At 58.0% G+C, this 19,763-nt stretch overlaps 2 protein-coding genes across 2 annotated transcripts in view; one reads left to right on the forward strand and one right to left on the reverse strand.

The window, feature by feature from the left end:
* The window catches only part of bcl9 (BCL9 transcription coactivator), a 29,422-nt gene extending 15,295 nt beyond the window's left edge, over positions 1 to 14,127 (forward strand). Inside the window, 8 exon segments of the mRNA XM_079731264.1 lie at positions 2,061 to 2,374; positions 4,053 to 4,160; positions 5,067 to 5,253; positions 6,205 to 6,301; positions 6,806 to 8,527; positions 8,529 to 8,982; positions 10,156 to 10,428; positions 11,799 to 14,127. Of these exon segments, the coding sequence (XP_079587390.1) occupies positions 2,061 to 2,374; positions 4,053 to 4,160; positions 5,067 to 5,253; positions 6,205 to 6,301; positions 6,806 to 8,527; positions 8,529 to 8,982; positions 10,156 to 10,428; positions 11,799 to 12,865 (4,222 nt within the window). The 3' untranslated portion in view covers positions 12,866 to 14,127.
* A 120-nt stretch (positions 14,128 to 14,247) lies between these two features.
* Positions 14,248 to 19,563, reverse strand: acp6 (acid phosphatase 6, lysophosphatidic). Its single transcript, XM_079733631.1, has 10 exons — positions 19,451 to 19,563; positions 18,707 to 18,941; positions 18,201 to 18,329; positions 17,257 to 17,387; positions 16,905 to 16,984; positions 16,590 to 16,677; positions 16,346 to 16,478; positions 16,025 to 16,218; positions 15,350 to 15,515; positions 14,248 to 14,959 (listed from the first exon to the last, which is right to left on the reverse strand). The coding sequence occupies exons 2-10, from the start codon at positions 18,923 to 18,925 to the stop codon at positions 14,825 to 14,827; spliced, it is 1,275 nt and encodes a 424-aa protein (XP_079589757.1). The 5' UTR covers positions 18,926 to 18,941; positions 19,451 to 19,563; the 3' UTR covers positions 14,248 to 14,824.
* Positions 19,564 to 19,763: the final 200 nt, after the last annotated feature.

Here is a 19,763-nt window from a genome sequence, read left to right on the forward strand (position 1 = left end):
GAGGAGGCCTCTGCCGGGTGCTCCCTCTGTGGGTCTGAGGCCGGCCCGGCTCAGAGGACGTGGAGGTTGGAGGTTCTTCTGCCCGCTGACTCACGGCCGGGAACCTCTGGAAACAGCTGTTGGCTCTGCCAGTGCAGGGGTGTGTGTGTGTGTGTGTGTGCACGCTGGTGCGTTGGATTTGTGTGTGTGTGTGTGTGTGCACGCTGGTGCGTTGGATTTGTGTGTGTGTGTGTGTGTGCACGCTGGTGCGTTTGATTCGTGTGTGCATGTGTATGCAAGCTGGTGCGTTGGATTTGTGTGTGTGTGTGTGCGCTGGATTTCAGTGTACGTGTGTGCAGTTTCTGCTCACTGTCTGTGGTTGTGTTTCAGGACATGTTGCCATTGGCCTCATGCGTGAGAAAGCGGGGCGTGTGCGACGAGAATAATGTTGTGCGCTGTTCGGGAGATTTGCTGTGTGGTAGCAGACTGTCCTACGGCAGGACCTGGCTTTACATTTTGAGATTTAGGGCAGAATTCACCTTCCTGGATCCCCCAACGATCCATTCACAGCCATCGCATCCTATCTGCCCTCTTCGCCCAGTTTCCTTCTCTTCCTCTCCCTGCCTCTCTCCCCCTCCCCCCCTCCCTCCCTCCCCCCCTCTCTCCCTCTTTCTCCCTCTCCCTCTCTCCCTCTCTCCCTCCCTCTCCCTCTCTCCCCCCTCTCTCTCCCTCCCTCCCCCCTTTCTCTCTCCCTCCCTCTCTCTCCCTCTCCCTCTCTCCCTCTCTCTCTCCCTCCCTCCCCCCCTCTCTCTCTCCCTCCCTCCCTCTCTCTCCCTCTCCCTCCCTCCCTCCTCCCTCTCCCTCTCCCTCTCCCTCTCTCTCTCCCTCTCTCTCCCTCCCTCTCCCTCTCTCCCTCCCTCTCCCTCTCTCTTGTTGTGTTCCAGTGGTGCTGAACACGCCCGTGGAGTCTGGGGAAGGCTCAGAGATCAGAGCAGGATGCCTTGTGGGCCAGCTCTCCTGTTCAGAAGGACCACGCTAGCTGAGCGCTGGGCATTCTCTCAGTTTGTCCATTAAATAAATTACATGACACATGTCACGTTTTGTTTTTTAGACATTTTATATTTTGCTGGTGACACTTGTTCAGCTCTGAGAGTCTTTTTCCATTTTTGTGCTTGAGTTTACTTTTTTGTGTTCTTATTGTAGCTACGGGAGATGTTGTTTGAGGTCCGCTTGACGCGGTAGTCGTCCTAATTTATCGCACGACAGTTTAAACACCAGCCACTGAGGGCGGAGATGATGATGGTGGTCATCTGGTCATGATGGTCCTCAGTGTCATTGGGTTCCCCGTGTCCTGGGAATGTCGAGGAAGGAGAGAACTTGCTTGTGGGAAAGAAAAGCAGAGCTCCTTGTCCGGGGCCATCAGCAGGCTACAGGGGCCTCTCTCCTGGGCAGGCTGCAGGGGCCTCTCTCCTGGGCAGGCTGCAGGGGCCTCTCTCCTGGCCCGAGGCGGCGTGTTGCTCTGTGTTGACCCCATGTGGTGTGGAGGAGCAGGACGGGACGCACAAACAGACACAAGCAGAGCCGTCGTTATTGAAGGTGGATAGTTCGAGAAACGGGGTTCCACAGGGTTCCCCACGATGCGATGGAGCGACGAGCGGCTCAGGACCGGTCGGTATTGGTTGCGTATCTGTAGAAGTTGGGATCCTGTAAAAGTTGGGATTGGATATTTGGTTAATTTTTGGGTTTAATCTTTTTGTGTGGTTGGCAAGTTGTTGCCAGTTGTTCATTATGAAAGATCCAAACAAGAAGGCAAAAAAGATGCACATCAACAGTGAATGCGCTACAACGCCCCCTGTAGGACTCTACCATTACCGTTTCCATTATGATAATGTTTACGTTTCTGGCTTGAAAATTTCTTGAAAGTAAATTTGCAGTCAACCTGATGACACAACCGTTGGGAAATCAATGAATCCCGCTGCCCACATGAATCTATATATTTACCACCCCTCGATTGGACCATTTGGACCATTCCACTGTGTGTGACGATAACCCTGTTCCCTCTCCCCTGTCCCCCCCCCCAGCCCTAAACCCAAGACGGAGGCCATGGTCCGTTCCCCCCCTGTCATGTCCCCCTCCACTGCCGGCCAGATGGACTCTAAACCGCCCAACCAGGGGAAGCCAGGAAGTGCGGGCGGCCAATCGCAGCCCTCCCCCTCGGACCCAAAGACCCTGGGGCCCAAGGGGGCCGGGGGCGTGGCCGGGGGCATGGGGATGAAGAACGGCCAGGGCCTGACCTCCGGCCCCGGCTCCAAGGTCAAGGTGAAGCGGGAAAGAAGCACTTCGGTGGAGTCGTACGAGCTGCCGGAGACGGGAACGCCCACCGGAGAGGAGAAGGGTGAGTGAGGAGCTGGTGGGACCGGAGACCTCCTCAGGGAGGTGACCTCCTCGACTGGGGAGACCTCCTCGTATGGGGAGACCCCCTCGTCTGGGGAGACCTCCTCGACTGGGGAGACCTCCTCGACTGGGAGACCTCCTCGTCTGGGGAGACCTCCTCGACTGGGGAGACCCCCTCGTCTGGGGAGACCTCCTCGTCTGGGGAGACCTCCTCGTCTGGGGAGACCCCCTCGTCTGGGGAGACCTCCTCGTCTGGGGAGACCTCCTCAGGGAGGTGACCTCCTCGTCTGGGGAGACCCCCTCGTCTGGGGAGACCCCCTCGTCTGGGGAGGTCTTGGTTTGAGTCGCTGCGTGTGACTGGAGGGGGTTCATAGATCAGATATGATATCTGATATGATATCGATATTACACTGTAACGATGGCAACTCTGAAATGGGTTCTACTGAAAACCAATATCAAATTATTACTATCATGTTTCCATCAGAAGTATGATGTTGATTAAAGCTTTTTTTAAGATTTCTTATGCATTTAAATGGAAAGGAGCCACTATACTTTGATTTCACTCAGAGTAGCAGAAGTGAAGCCAACATTTAAATAACAGCACAAACAAACAATGATAAACCTCGCAGCTTTTCACCCCTCAGATCGTTCATTTCCATCGAGCAGAATCTAAATAACGAGGTTCCCTGCTGACTTAGCCTAACGTTCATGTGCTGCACTCAGGAGGAGGGACCTACCACCAAGGCCCGGGTTCCATTATCCAGCCAATTAAACAATAATTAGTGTCAGCACAACGTCACTTTATTGACATTTGTCCTTGATTTTTTTTAAATGTGTTTCGCTAATTGACAGAAGAATAATTCCTCTGCTAATTGCTCAGTGCGTTTGTGTGTGTGTGTGTGTGTGTGTGTGTGTGTGTGTGTGTGTGTGTGTGTGTGTGTGTTTGCGTGTGTGTGTGTCGGGTCAATTAGCGGAAGGGTTTTTGCAAGTGGCTCGTTGTATGAGGAGGCTGAGCTGTTGATGAATCCGTTCTCTGCTCTCTGGCTGTGTCTGACTGTACTCTCTGGCTGTGTCTGACTGTACTCTCTGGCTGTGTCTGACTGTACTCTCTGACTGTCCTCTCTGGCTGTGTCTGACTGTCCTCTCTGGCTGTGTCTGACTCTGCTCTCTGACTGTGTCTGACTGTCCTCTCTGGCTGTGTCTGACTGTCTTCTCTGGCTGTGTCTGACTGTGTCTGACTGTCCTCTCTGGCTGTGTCTGACTGTCCTCTCTGGCTGTGTCTGACTGTCCTCTCTGACTGTGTCTGACTCTGCTCTCTGACTGTGTCTGACTGTCCTCTCTGACTGTGTCTGACTGTACTCTCTGGCTCTGTCTGACTGTACTCTCTGGCTGTGTCTGACTGTCCTCTCTGGCTGTGTCTGACTGTCCTCTCTGGCTGTGTCTGACTGTCCTCTCTGGCTGTGTCTGACTGTCCTCTCTGGCTGTGTCTGACTGTCCTCTCTGGCTGTGTCTGACTGTCCTCTCTGGCTGTGTCTGACTGTCCTCTCTGGCTGTGTCTGACTGTCCTCTCTGGCTGTGTCTGACTGTCCTCTCTGGCTGTGTCTGACTGGCCTCTCTGGCTGTGTCTGACTGTCCTCTCTGGCTGTGTCTGACTGTACTCCCTGCTCTCCGGCCCCCAGACAGCAGCAGGGTGAAGCGTATGTGCGTGGCGGAGAGGCGGCAGCCGTACAGCGGGGCGGACTGGTGCTCCGGAGGGGAGAGCGACGAGGACGACAAAGGCTTCTTCAGTGAGTAGCGTTCCTGCTCTCCTCTGGGACGATCTGTAGAGCCGCTGTGGGGACCGGGGCGTTGGGAAGAGGGAGAGCAGGGGTGGTAGGATCTGGACTTTAATGAGCCAGAGAACCCCCCAGCGCTGAGTCTGTGCCCCCAAGCACCTCGGTCTGCTTCTGGGGACGCGGGGCGCAGGACGGACGGCTGGAGGGATTCTACCAGCCAATCAGGGAAGGGATGTCCTGATTGGTCCGAAACACGCAGAGCATTTCACTCTTATTCGGAAAGTTATGGTTATGGACATGAGGGCGTTTGTCAACAATCCATAATATATTACCAATACACAATACAAATACATAAATATTTGATACAAATACATAAATAATTGATAAAAATACATGATACAAATATGAAATACAAATGCATGATACAATAATACAAATACCCATCAGAATGAGAAGAACAGCAAAGAAAACTGAAAGCATTTATTTTATATAGTCCGATCAATAGAAGTCATCTAATGATAGAATAATCAGTGTCCAGAATTAGGATCTGATTTGAGATATGTCAACAAACCGACTGGTTTCATCACTGGTGTGTTTCACAGTGTGTGTGTTTGCTATGTATGTTAATTGCATGCTGGCGTGTATCTGAGCATGAATGCTGGTTGCTCTGTGCTAGCCGGCATGCTAGGAGAACTGGCTGATGCTAGCTGCTCTGTGCTAGCCGGCGTGCTAGGAGAACTGGCTGATGCTAGCTGCTCTGTGCTAGCCGGCGTGCTAGGAGAACTGGCTGATGCTAGCTGCTCTGTGCTAGCCGGCGTGCTAGGAGAACTGGCTGATGCTAGCTGCTCGGTGCTAGCCGGCGTGCTAGGAGAGCCAGCTGTGCGATGCTAACCCCGCCCTCTCCTTGTCCCACTGCAGACTGTAACTCCGGCGACGTGAAGCCACAGGACGCCATCTCCCACTCGACCTCCAACGCTGGGCTCAGCCGCGCCTCCACACCTTCCCACAATGCACTGGGGGGCCAGGTCTCCGTGACGGAGCCCAGCAGCGGCCAGAAGGCGGGGTCAAAGGTCGTCTACGTCTTCACCACCGAGATGGCCAACAAGTAAGCATCTGTCTACGTTGGGTTGGTTTGAACGGCTGAATGGTCGTCCCTTCCTCCCCACTTCCCTGTTTCACCATCTCACCGTACCCGACCTATCTCCTCAGCCCATAACGACGGCTCCAGTGGCCTACAGAGAAGCTCAGCCCTGCACCTGTGTTTATTTAGAGCTGGATTTGGGCCTTTCCAAGGACTCTTCCTCTGCTCATAAACACACTTCCAACGCTCAGGGCTGACCAGCTTGTGTTTATGACCTAACATGGTTAATCTGGGTCTTCGCTGTCCATTGTTTGTTGTTCTTCACGCTCTGTAAATGGACTGCAATTATACAGCGCTTTTCTAACCAGTGGCCACTCAAAATGCTGTAATAATGCCTCACATTCACCCATTCATGCACACATTCACCCACCGACGGCGGAGTTAGCCACGCAGGGCGACAGCCAGCTGGTCAGGAGCAGTCAGGGTGATGTGTCTCGCTCAGGGACACCTCGACACTCAGCTAGGAGGAGCCGGGGATCGAACTAGCAACCTCCGGTTACCAGTCTACCCGCTCTACCTCCTGAGCCACATGCCGTCCAGAGATAGAGCGGGGATGTGCCAATACATGCTGCTGCTTCTCTCTCCCCCATTGGCCCGTTTCTGGGTCTGAGAGAGAGCGAGCGCACGGTGGGCGATTACAATTAAAGATCAGAGTGCTGAGTGACTCTGTGCGTCTGGTGTGTGACAGGGTTTGTTTACTCTGCTGACCTTGGCCCCCCCCTTCAGGGACTCATCAGAACACATTCTGCCTCACTGCTTCACACACACACACACACACACACACACACACACACACACACACACACACACACACACACACACACACACACACACACACACACACACACACACACACACACACACACACACTGTGCCTTGTGACAGATATCTGACCGTCTTGCGTCTCCTCCTCAGGGCGGCCGATGCGGTTCTGACCGGTCACACAGAAAACATCATCAGCTTCCACATGAAGAACATCTCCAACAACAAGGAGAAGGCCCACCTCCTCCTGGTAAACATCACCGCACGCACACACACACACACACACACACGCTGAAATGTATATTATGAATTAAAACCCAATCCAGAGTTATTCCGATACCGAAACTAGAATCGGATCTTCCTCCGTTACTGCCTTAACTCGGGTATCGGCGAGTACGCAGGTCTATGCTCCGATCCGATATGATCACTTGACTCATTCACTACCCAGAGAACGTCGCTACCCTACGGCGTTAGGCTGAGATCGTTAACGGTCGGAGGTGGGAAGTCGGAAAAACACGGATTCATGGACGCTTACCTACAAGAATACAAATGTATTATTAGAATTATTGATTATCAATGTAAATGGCCGACAGTCGACAGTCATCCTAAGAGAACCCTTCAATGAGAACTAAGAGCTATCAGTAGTGGGCAGGCCTGATGCTGTATCGGTGTGTATGAGGGATCGTAATCGGTATGGGGAGGGAGAACGTGGTATGGGAACATCTATACTAACCCCCTCCCCTCGCTCCGACAGAACAACGCCCTCCGGAATGAGTCCAAGGGCCCGGGGCAGCCCCAGTCCCACCAGGACCCCCCCCACCAGCCCGGACCCAAGCCCGGCATGACGGACTCCGGCCCGCCCCAGACCTCCAACCAGGGCGCCCAGTCCGGGGTCCTGCCCCAGGAGGGCTCCTCCTCCGGGGGCATGGAGCCCAAGCACCTCCCCGGCAACAGCCCCGGCCACCCCTCGGCCCCCGGCGACCGGCCCCCCGGGGGCCAGCCGGAGGGCGGCGGGGGCCAGGGCGCCCCCCAGCAGGTCGACGGGGGGCCGTCGGCGGGGGGCCAGGGCAGCGCGGGCCTGACCCTCCAGCAGCAGCAGCAGCAGCAGCAGCTGGCCCAGGAGCTGCTGAACATGGAGGCCAACACGGACGGCCTGTCCCAAGAGCAGCTGGAGCACCGGCAGCGCTCGCTGCAGACGCTGCGCGACATCCAGCGCATGCTGTTCCCCGACGACCGCGAGGCCCCGCAGTGCCACGGGGGCCCCCACGAGGGCGGCCCCGACGGCGGGCCCCGCCGACCGGAGCAGGGCCCGCTGCAGGCCATGATGGCCCAGTCCCAGAGCCTGGGGCCGCCCGGAGGGCCCCGGCCCCAGGGCCCGCCCTTCGGACCGCCGCACGGCCCCCGGGAGATGCCGCCCTTCCCGCAGGACGACATGGGGCCCCACATGGGGGGCCCGGGCGGCTGCGGGGACGGGGACCAGATGACCCCGGAGCAGGTGGCCTGGCTGAAGCTGCAGCAGGAGTTTTACGAGGAGAAGAAGAGGAAGCAGGACATGCAGCACCGCCCGCTGCCGCCCGACATGATGATGCACCCCCACGGCCCCAGGGCCATGATGCGCGGGCCCCCGCCGCCCTACCAGATGGGCCCCGGGGAGATGTGGGGGGGCCCCGGGGGGCCCCCGGACCACTACCAGGAGCGCATGGGCCCCGGGCCCCGCGGCATGCCCCAGCACATGCAGCGCATGCCGGGCTTCCAGGGCATGATGAACCCGGACATGGACGGGCCCCCGCGGGGGCCCGGCATGGGCTGGCCCGACGACATGCCCCCCCGCATGGGGGACCCCAGGATGGGGGACCCCAGGGGCTTCCCCGGGGGCCCCGGAGGGATGTTCGGGGGCCCCGGGGGGCGGGGCGAGCGCTTCCCCAACCCCCAGGCGGTGCAGGAGGCCATGTTCCACCAGGGGATGGGCCCCGGCGGGGGGGGCCCCGGGGACAAGGGCCCCCCGCCCGGCATGATGATGGACATGCAGCGCATGATGGGCCACCAGCGGGGGGGCATGGAGCCCGGGAACATGTTCCCCCGCATGCCGGGGGACGGGCCCATGAGCCCCTCCGCCCGGCTGCAGGGCATGGGGGGCCGCGAGATGGGGCCCGAGTTCGGCATGGGCGGGGGCCCGGGGCCCCACATGCACCCGTCCAAACTGCGTGGAGAGCCGCCCATGAACCTGAGCCCCGACGAGATGATGAGGATGAGGGCGGGCGGGGGGCCCCCCATGGAGAACATGGGCCCCCAGGGCCGGCCCATGCAGGGGCCGCCGTTCCCGGACCAGGGCCAGCCGGGAGACTTCCCCATGGGCCCGGGGCGGCCCTTCCCGGGGGGCCCCGGGGGCATGAGGGGCCCCCACGGGGAGCAGGGCCCCTTCGGCCCCGAGCACCGGCCCGGGGGCCCCGCCGGTGGCAACGGGCGGCTGAACCACCTACCCCCGGGGGGGGGGCCCCGCGCCCGGCCAGAGGGGCCGCAAGCCGGCTGACCTCAACGTCCAGGCGGGGGGGGGCAACTCCCCCAGCATCAACCCCCTGAAGTCCCCCCCCCTGCGGCAGGTCCAGTCCCCCATGATGGGCTCCCCCTCCGGGAACCTCAAGTCCCCCCAGACGCCGTCCCAGCTGGCCGGCATGCTGTCCGGCCCCCCGGGGCCCAACGCCCCGCCCACAGGGGGCCCCCAGAGCTCGGGGCCCATGAAGTCCCCCCACTCCATGATGGGCTCCGCCGGGGCGTCCCCGGTGCACATGAGGTCCCCGTCTCTCCCCAACCCCTCCCCGGGGTGGGCCTCGTCTCCCAAACCCCCCATGCAGAGTCCGGGGGTCCCGCCGCAGGGGGGCAAGCCCCCCCTCAACATCACCTCGCCCAACATGATGGGCAACATGGAGCAAGGTAGGCCCCTCCCCTTCCTGTAGTCCGGTACCCTTCAGTACGTAGGCCCCTCCCCTTCCTGTAGTCCGGTACCCTTCAGTACGTAGGCCCCTCCCCTTCCTGTAGTCCGGTACCCTTCAGTACGTAGGCCCATCCCCTTCCTGTAGTCCGGTACCCTTCAGTACGTAGGCCCCTCCCCTTCCTGTAGTCCGGTACCCTTCAGTACGTAGGCCCCTCCCCTTCGTGTAGTCCGGTACCCTTCAGTACGTAGGCCCCTCCCCTTCCTGTAGTCCGGTACCCTTTAGTACGTAGGCCCCTCCCCTTCCTGTAGTCCGGTACCCTTCAGTAGGTAGGCCGGTCCCCTGCTTGTGAACGAATCAATGCTCAGTGGTAGTGATAGGGCTCTGAATCCGTCTCCGGGTCTACTTTCTGGACTGACGTGTATCTGCATCTCAGCGGTCAACTTATTCTACTAATTGGTGCCTTTTTCTTCTTTTGATACTGAACTAGCATTCTTGCCTACAATGCATTCAATCCAGCAACACAATTCAGGCAAAACACAATAATCATATGAATGTGTAAACTAACATTAGAAGTACCTGGTGTGAGCAGGTCATTAAGCAGGGCTAGGTGTCTGACGTTCACTCAGTTTACGCTAACCTCTGTTAGAAAAAGGCTGCAGTTTGACACTGAATCCAGGATCAATGCACGGATTGAATTCACACCAGGCCAGCCGGCGTAGCTTTAACCACGACATGCTAATTAAAGCAAAGCCTTATAAGGTCTCGTTTCCGGAATCTAGGATTACAATGGTTCTCTTCATAGCAATTTGATGCATCGTTCATCAAACACACCGTGTTCTAGTGTCGGGGGCTGATGCACCGCAGTCCAGTGGCGCCCCCCTGTGGCCACACACAGGAACTGACCGCTGAGTGAGCTGTGATTGATCTGTAATCTGTTGATCTGTTCTGCTTGCTGTTGCAGTTATGTTGATTTTTTTTAAATTACATTTTTGGTTATGATGCTCTTGTCGGGTTCGAAAATGAACTATTAGTTCCCATGGCGAAGCACCCCACAGGTCGGTGGTTATCAGGTTAGGACAGGATTGGTCGAGTGGCGCGGTGTCTGAGCCCGGTATTGTAGAGCTAGAACTAGTTAGATAAACTCTGTTTATCTTTTTGTGTTCCTCTCCAGGTGGCAACGGGCCCCCCTCCGCCCCCCCCTCCTCAGGGGCCCCCTCGGGCCCCATGTCCCACCCGGGCAACGTGCCCTCGGGCAGCCCCTACACCATCCCCCCCGAGCCCACGCTGTCCCAGAACCCGCTGTCCATCATGATGTCCCGCATGTCCAAGTTCGCCATGCCCAGCTCCACGCCGCTGTACCACGACGCCATCAAGACGGTGGCCAGCTCCGATGACGACTCGCCGCCCGCACGCTCGCCCAACCTGCCCTCCATGAACAACAACGGTGAGGACCGGGGGCCAGACCGGGGGCCAGACCGGGGGCCAGACCGGGGGCCAGACCAGGGGCCAGACCGGGGGCCAGACCAGGGGCCAGACCGGGGGCCAGACCGGGGGCCTAGACCAGGGGCCAGACCGGGGGCCAGACCAGGGGCCAGACCGGGGGGGCCTAGACCAGGGGCCAGACCAGGGGCCAGACCAGGGGCCTAGACCGGGGGCCAGACCGGGGGCCAGACCCGGGGCCAGACCGGGGGCCAGACCAGGGGCCTAGACCGGGGGCCAGACCGGGGGCCAGACCGGGGGCCTAGACCGGGGGCCAGACCCGGGGCCAGACCGGGGGCCAGACCGGGGGCCTAGACCGGGGGCCAGACCGGGGGCCTAGACCGGGGGCCAGACCGGGGGGCCAGACCGGGGGGCCAGACCGGGGGCCTAGACCGGGGGCCAGACCAGGGGCCTAGACCGGGGGCCAGACCGGGGGGGCCTAGACCGGGGGCCAGACCGGGGGGGCCTAGACCGGGGGCCAGACCCGGGGCCAGACCGGGGGGCCAGACCGGGGGGCCAGACCGGGGGCCAGACCGGGGGCCAGACCGGGGGCCTAGACCAGGGGCCTAGACCGGGGGCCAGACCAGGGGCCAGACCGGGGGCCAGACCGGGGGCCAGACCAGGGGCCAGACCAGGGGCCTAGACCGGGGGCCAGACCAGGGGCCAGACCAGGGGCCTAGACCGGGGGCCTAGACCGGGGGCCAGACCGGGGGCGCCTAGACCAGGGGCCAGACCAGGGGCCAGACCAGGGGCCAGACCAGGGGCCAGACCGGGGGGCCAGACCGGGGGGCCAGACCAGGGGCCAGACCGGGGGCCAGACCGGGGGCCAGACCGGGGGCCAGACCGGGGGGCCAGACCGGGGGGCCAGACCGAGGCCAAGACCGGGGGCCAGACCGGGGTCTAGACCAGGGAACAGATATATACCGCTAGATATTTATATAGATCTAGATCTACAGGGGATTGATCTAGATATATGGATGGATCTAGATATATAGATAGATATATATCCCTCTTACCCTAGCTATCGCTGATGCTTACGGGGAATGGGTTAATTAGGGATCGTTAGCGCTTGGCACTTGGTTCTATGAACATCCTCACTGTAAGGACAGAGATATGTTGTTGTTTCTCTCCACAAATGGACGTATGTATGTTGCTTTGGATAAAAAGCGTCTGCTAAATGTAAATGCATAGAGTGATGTTGTAGGAGTCAGCGATGTCCAGATAACAGGCCTCGTGCAGAGCTCCTGACCACCATGTTGAGTGGTCCTTTTAGTACACTGATCATCTCTTCTAACCCACTAACCATCCTTCCTCTTCCTCCTCCCGTTGCCGTAGGGATGGGGATGAACCATCACCAGGGCAACCCTCGCATGATGGGCCCCAACAACTCGGGGCCCATGCCGGCCCTCAGCCCGCTGGGCATGACCCCCATGGGCTCCCAGCCCCTGTCCCACGGGATGCCCCCCCAGATGCCCTCCCCCAACGCGGGCCCCAACATGGGCCCCGGCATGATGCCCCACGGCATGATGGTGTCCCACGGCCAGGACCCCGGCATGGGCCCCGGCCAGATGATGGCCCAGGGCCGCATGGGGTACCCCCACCGGGGCCAGGGCTACCCGCTGACCCAGTCCCCCTCCCAGCAGGGGCCCTTCTCCCCCCACAACGGCCCCGGGCCCCAGGGCTTCCCCGGCCACCCCATGGGCTTCCAGGGCGAGGGCGGCCCCATGGGGGGCCGCATGGGCAACATGTCCCACGGGGGCGACGGCGGCGGCATGTGCAAGCCCAACCCGTCCGGGGGCCCGGAGTTCGGCGGGATGCAGGGGGGCTTCAGCGACGCGGACCTCCACGAGGTGATGCGGCCGGGGGCCTCGGGGATCCCGGAGTTCGACCTGTCCCGGATCATCCCGTCGGAGAAGCCCAGCCAGACTCTGTCCTACTTCCCCCGGGGGGGGGGCGACCCGGGGGGCAAGCAGCCACACCCCTCCGGCTTCCCCATGCAGGGCATGATGGGCGAGGGGCCCCCCAGGATGGGCATGCCCATGCAGGGGATGGGCGGCATGCCGGGGGGCCCCGGCGGGGGGATGGGCCCCCAAGACATGGCCATGGGGAACCCGGGCCACAACCCCATGCGGCCCCCGGGGTTCATGGGTCAGGGCATGATGGGCCCCCAGCACCGGATGATGTCGCCGGGGGGCCCCGGGGGCATGATGTCCCCCGGGGGGCCGGGCGGGATGATGCAGGGGAGGCAGATGGCCCACCCGGGGCCCGGGGGCTCGCCCAACATGATGATGTCGCTGCAGGGGATGGGCGGGCCCCCGCAGCAGACGATGATGATGGGCCAGATGAGGCCCCGGGGCATGGACATGGACATGGGCTTCAGCCCGGGGCCCGGCATGTTCTGACCGCGCTCCGAGAACGTTCCGGGGCGTTCCACGAGCATGGAGGAGGAGGAGCGGTCGTAGGGCGGGGGTGAAGGTCTCTAGACCCTGGAGGAGCAGGTCCGGGGGCCCGGAGCCAGCGGGGGGCCCGGCGCGTCCTGGGGGCCCCGGCTCCAGGGGCCACGGGGGGGGGCGCTGTGGAGTACTTTTGGCCACAAGAACTTTTCGTTTTCGGCTCATGAACTTCAGAATGTATGGATTGTTGTGCATCGATTTCGCTAAAAAAAAAAGAACTTTCTCGTGTTTTTTGATTATGGGACTTATGAAAGCGACGTCAAAGAGGATCAGCCTAACTACACGTCGCCGTGGAGACGCCACAGTATATGTCTACTTTTACAAATAAAAAAAAGTCCTGAAAGCGGTCACCGGAGAACGGAGTAAAGACGACTTGTGCTTCGTGAAGATTCAGTGGAACTCCATCTCGTCTCTCCCTCCATAGTTCGGGCTGTTTCTGTACAGTATATTCCTGTGAGTGTGTGGGTGTGTGCGCGCCAGAGACTGTGTTTGTGTGGTACGTATGTGTCTGTATGTATAGGCATTCTATCGGTGACCTCTGACCTCCTACCCTCCTTTCATTGGTGGAGGGCTGCCCCCCCACCCCTCTAAAGATACTGTACCGTTTACCATTGGTGGGCTTTTTGAATTTTAGTCTATTTTAATTTCCTTTGTAACTCCAGTGTATAACAAACCAAACGATGACCTCATTAAGATAAAAGTATTATTAAAAAAAAAAAAAGCACAACCCACGGGCCTGCAGGAGTGTTCCTTCTCCGTCGTGGAGCCGCCGCGCCCGCCTGGCCGCACTTTGATCATCTCCAAAGTCCGTCAGTCCGGGCTTCAGCACGACCCAGCGCTAAGCGTGGATCCCGTTCGTACCCAGATACGTGCTCTGTGTGTTCTGCTTCCTGTTGTGTTCCTATGTTCCATTTTTTTTTTTTTGATTTTTCGTTTACGATGCTCTTGTTGAAATCTGGGTATAACAATTTTAAGAAATCATTCCCACAGCAATAATCCCCACATAAAGGAGGTTATCAGGATGGGACGATGGGATTGGTTGATATTCTAGAAGTAGAGCTAGTTAGAGCCGGTTAACGCCAGGAAGGCTGGCCCCATGTCCGGAGTAGACACACGGAAATGTACAACTCTTAATGCTTTCCATCCAGTGGACTTCCTTCTGTTGTATAAGCTTGTCATGTGTTTCTCCTTGGCTTTGGTGCAGAATAGCCTCCCAGGGCTGTGGTGATGGACTACAAATAAAAGATATTGTTTTGGTATATACATGTTGTCCCGTGTGTCTAGGCGCCTCGTGGTGCTTCATGTCAAAGATCGGTTTCCTGTCATGCAGATGAGTTCAACCAGTTCTTTATTCATTATTAATGCACAAAGCAAAACCAAAATGTATTTGGAATAACTTAAAGGTGAAAAAATAGATGCCCAGTGTATTGAGCGGTGCCCTGTAGTCATGCATCTTCAAGTATCAATGGGCATCATTCAGCGTGATAAAAGGCTTGCATAGGGCAGACACGGAGGGCCGCTCGGCGCTAAAGGCCCTCGGCGTCAGCCAAATAAAAATGTAGTCGGGTGTTCTTCGTTTGAGCGTGATGAAGGTTAGCATCACAGCGGAAAACACAACTGGATGGTCCAGAAGAACTGACCTATGATTTTGTATTCTAATCGTTGATAAAAGTTCTCATTTATTCATTCATGTTCTGTCTGGGATAACTTGGGAATCGGGAATAGGAAAATAAATACAATCCTCGGGTTTCCCTCGCTAGCATTGTGCGATAAATTGTAACCAGCGTCTGAAGGTCCTTTTGGTCGTTAAGATGAAACGCCTCGCTGCCTGAAGGACGTCTGCTGGTTGACCTTAACGAGGACCTTCACAGACTCCGCCTCCTTGGACGAACGGACAGGGGGCGGGGCTCAGGGCGTGGCCACGCCCTCGGTGTTGCTGCATCGGGACTGGTAGAGGTCAGCGGACAGGGAGCAGGCGGCCAGGGCCTGTTTGAACTCCTGGACGGGGCAATACACGCCGCTGCATCCCGGGATCAGCTGGTCCTGTACACAAACCACACAGCGTCACTTAGAGTCCCCACGGCAGGCTGCTAGCAGCTAGCTCGTACCTTACAACCGCCTGAGAATATCAGACAATGCTTTCAAAATCCCATCCCATAACTGATATATTCCTCGAATAATGGCCCGTTTCCTGTAAACATATCTTACGAGCGATCCAAAGCCAGCTGAGCTACGCTAGCTAGCGTCACACAGTTCACAGCAAGTGAGAGTTGACAGAACTATAGGACACACCTCCGCCCTCACCTGTTCTATGTGGCACACACCTGATGCGCCCCCTCACCTGAAGCCGATGTAGGACACGCCCCCTCACCTGGCCGATGTAGGACACCCCCCCCCCCCCTCACCTGGCCGATGTAGGACACGCCCCCTCACCTGGCCGATGTAGGACACCTTGACGAAGGCCGCCTTGGTCTGCCGGTGCTGGTGCAGCTCCAGGGTGATGTCGGCGGCGTACGGAGGCCAGCGCATGTCGAAGATCCCCATGGCCATCAGACAGGGGATCAGGGTGGTGTCGTGGGCAGAGTACAGGAACAGCTTCCTGGGCCACAGCGGGGGACACAGAATCAGCCGGGCAGTGGGAGGGACTGGGGCAGTGGGAGGGACTGGTCTGGGGCAGTGGGACTGGTCTGGGGCAGTGGGAGGGACTGGGGCAGTGGGAGGGACTGGTCTGGGGCAGTGGGACTGGTCTGGGGCAGTGGGACTGGACTGGGGCAGTGGGACTGGACTGGGGCAGTGGGACTGGACTGGGGCAGTGGGACTGGACTGGGGCAGTGGGACTGGTCTGGGGCAGTGGGAGGGACTGGGGCAGTGGGAGGGACTGGTCTGGGGCAGTGGGACTGGACTGGGGCAGTGGGACTGGTCTGGGGCAGTGGGACTGGACTGGGGCAGAGGGACTGGTCCGGGGCAGTGGGACTGGTTTGGTGCTGTGGGACTGGTCTGGACTGGTGCAGTAGGAGGGACTGGTCTTGGGCAGTGTGACGGGTCCCTGTGTGTGTGTGTGTGGGGACCCAGGGGCCCTCTGTGTGTGGACCCCGGGGCCCGCCTCACCTGTCGGGCTCCGCCGCCGTTCCCTGGAGCTTCTCCTCGATGTTGCCCATCAGCATGTGCAGCAGGGGGCCGACACACAGCTGGAGGTTCTCCCTCTTGCTGGGCTCGTAGATGTGGTAGATCATGTCCACGGCGCGGCGCTCCACCGTGGACCTCCAGGCCTGCAGCACCGCGGGGCAGGGCAGCCCGTGGGCCTGGACACCAGAGACACCAGAGGACCGCTCAGTTACACCGCCCCGTGCACCGCCGCTAAGGCCACGGCCGCGCGGCAGACCCACAATGCACCAGCGCTGGTTCGCGGCGCCCCGGCCCCATACTCACCTCTCGGGCCACCATGTCGTCTCTGATGAGGATGAAGTCGACGCGCTGATTGGACGAGATGCCGAGGGCTTTGTGGACGCGCTGCAGGTCGGCTACGATGTCGGGGACCGTGGCTGACTCGGCCCAGCGGTGACTGAAACACGCAAAGGGATTCTACCAGACGGATCTTCGGTCATAGTTCCTGTAATCATCCCCCCCCCCCGTGTGTCTGGGAGGTGTATAGGATGCTGGGGGCCTGTCTTACCCTGCGATCATCTTGAGGAGTTTGCAGCCGTTGTAGTTGGGGTACAGGCTTTCAGACAGAGCCTCCGTGGTCAGTATGGGCACAGCGCCTTCAGGGTGAGAGGACAGAGAGGACAGTGAGCCGTTAACCGACAGCCAACAACCAGGGACAGGGACTACAGCGCCCCCCCCTGGCAGAGAGAGGGTCTACAGCGCCCCCCCCTGGCAGAGACAGGGTCTACAGAGACAGGGTCTACAGCGCCCCCCCTGGCAGAGAGAGGGTCTACAGCGCCCCCCCTGGCAGAGAGAGGGTCTACAGCTCCCTCGGGCCACACACCTGTCTGCTGCTGCTTGAAGAGGCCCGCCACCAGGCACTTGGCAGACTCGATGGTCCTCACGATGTTGGTGGAACGCACGCTGGAGGGACCAGAGGAGACAAGCAGCGGTCACCGCGATGGAGGAACAACCACGTGGGGATCATTGGGACAGAAACCAGAGGAGTTAATGAAGCTGGGGTCGTCGCAAGAAACACGTTCTGTACTGCAGACCAACAGGTTGGAATGATCACTAACTGGTTCATAGTAATAGTTCTGTTATAGTAGTGGGACTAACTACTAGCAATAGAATTGTTATATTAGTGGTACCTGTTATAGTAACACTAGTGATAGAGGAATAGTACCAGTACTCACTAGACTTCGGTGGAGCTGAAGACGGGGCTGAGGAAGGGGTCTTCCTCCACGTATCTCTTCCTCAGCCTCTCCCCCAGCTCGTAGAGCTGCTGCATGCCCACCGAGGTCAGCTGCCCAGGGAAGGTCCCCCCCTGAAGGACACACACAGGGGCCTATCAGGAGTCGGCTCTGCAGTGACTCACAGGACCACACCTCAGAACGGTCCAATCAGGAGCCAGCTCTCCAGTGACTCAGAGGACAGGGATCAGAATCCCACCCCCCCCATCCCCGAGTGTCGAGGTGTCCCTGAGCGAGACGCCCCCCCCTGACTGCTCCTGACCAGCTAGCTGTCACCCTGCGTGGCTGACTCCGCCGTCGGAGTGTGAATGGGTGAATGTGAGGCAATATTGTACAGCACTCTGAGGGACTACTCGTTAGAAAAGCACTTTATAAAAGAGCTTTACAAAAGCATTTAATGCAGTTAGATTAAACTAAAGCCAACACATCGCAGACCCTATACTGTATCCCGTTGAGATCGGAAAGCTGGACCTAGCCTACGCCAACACAGCAAATATCAAATTGTCAGTATATCAAAGATATTTATATTTATTTAGGGAGGTTTTTACCTTGCCTGAGCCTGGCTAGGTTGTTGCGTAAGAGGACTGTAAGCACTGCGCTGTGATTGGACGAGGAGAGATACTGCTGGGTGAATGTCATTCCTTCACGTCTCCTTTATCTTCTCTTTTGTTCCTTTTTGACGCCGGAGTCTGGGATTAATAACACGATATAGATTCAATCCAAGCAAGGCCTGAAGGCTAGCCCCGAAAAGCTACCCGGCAGTGCTAACGCCATGCTATCAGCGCTAGACTGGATGCTGTGAAGTAGGCCAAGTATTCCTCTTCGCAACGTCAGCCTGTCCTCCATCAAACAGAATGGAGCACAGAACCCCCGATGGCCCGACTCACGGTCAGGGTGGTCTTCCTGTAGCTGTCCTCCACGGGCATGGGGGGCTGCGGGCCGCCCTCCAGGTCCGTCACCACGTAGTTCATCTTGGTGTGGGCTGGGGGGTGGAGGAGGGACGGCACCCACTGGGCCTGAGGCGGGGCGGGACGGACCGGACGGTAAAGTCTCCTATTGTTTGCTTGGTGCCTAAAGCGCAGTATCGGGTATCGGCGAGTACGCAAGTCCACGCGCCGATTCGATACCATCCCGTGAATCATTTACTACACAGACACAGTACTATTAATTATAGATTATAAAGGTAAAATGCTTTTCTTCTGAAAAAAATAATGTAGAGAGTAAGTGAACTGACTATAAATTACTCGTCGTAAGAGAACCCTTCAATAATAAGGTGCTATAATTAGTTACGATAAACTCGGTATCGGCCGACACTCAAGTACGGGAGTCGGTATCGGGAAGGAAAGAACGGTATCGGAACATCTGTAGTAAACGGTTGCTATAGAAAACTCACCTCCAGTATGTCAGGAATGGACTTGAGGGGCGTTCTAGCCCCATGCCGGAACAGAACCTGCACCAGTTTCAGCTCGTAGGGCGAGGTAGAGTGTGTGTGGACCGCGGGACAGCTGGACGCCATGGGGTCGACTTCAGTCTTCTGCTGCGACCACCACATCGACCCGAACGCCACCGACACAGAACCTAAAACACCTGCTTTGGTCCAAATGGTCCTCATGTTCTGCTGTCGTATCCTGGGACACACACACACACACACACACACACTAGATAATTAGACAGACCTCATATAAAGCAGTGGTTGACACCTGGTGGCTCGTGAGATCGTTATTATGAGTGCGTCTCAGAGCAAAGGTCAAACCTTTAGCTTTAGACTTGTTGCTTACTGCAAGCATGGTCAATACATTTTGTATGTACCGAATGGTAGAGATAATCACTCTAACTAACTCACTCTAACGGAGTCACACTGTCGTTGAATACCTGATGCGATATCAACAATGTGACCTCAGACCAGCCGTCTACCAGAGTGACAGACGTCACCACCACACCTGGAGCAGGTGTTCATCCCACAGTCCACACCTGACGTAAGGTCTGTCTCCTCAGGGACGGAGGGACCGCAAACTAACCCCATCCGAACACACAACCCTCCCGGATGTGATCCTGCGACCACAGAGACGCCACGTACACAACATAAATTTGCCCGGAATGAGGTCGTGTCTCTGGAGGGTTGAACCCTGCTACTCACCGGGTGTGAATGAGGGCCCCTGCGCGTTTTGAAGAGGGCCCGAGTCCCGAGGAGCCGCTGGTACTTTTGGGTCAGGGAAGGTTCCTACATGCGACCGGAAGCGGGGTTTTCTTACACCGGTAGTGAAGGTCGTGAATAATAACACGTGACCAAGCCCAGCCAATCACTGATTGGTAAGGACTCGTCACTCGTCGTCACTCTTCGACCGCACATGGTTTTTATACATATTATATTTTATGATTTGTACATAATATCATTCTGTAACAATTGCCATTTTTTAGTTATTGGTCGTATTTTATTTTTGTTTTATGTC

The sequence above is a fragment of the Pollachius pollachius genome, assembly GCF_949987615.1.
Source record: "Pollachius pollachius genome assembly, chromosome: 3".
In the NCBI taxonomy this organism is placed as follows: Eukaryota; Metazoa; Chordata; class Actinopteri; order Gadiformes; family Gadidae; genus Pollachius; species Pollachius pollachius.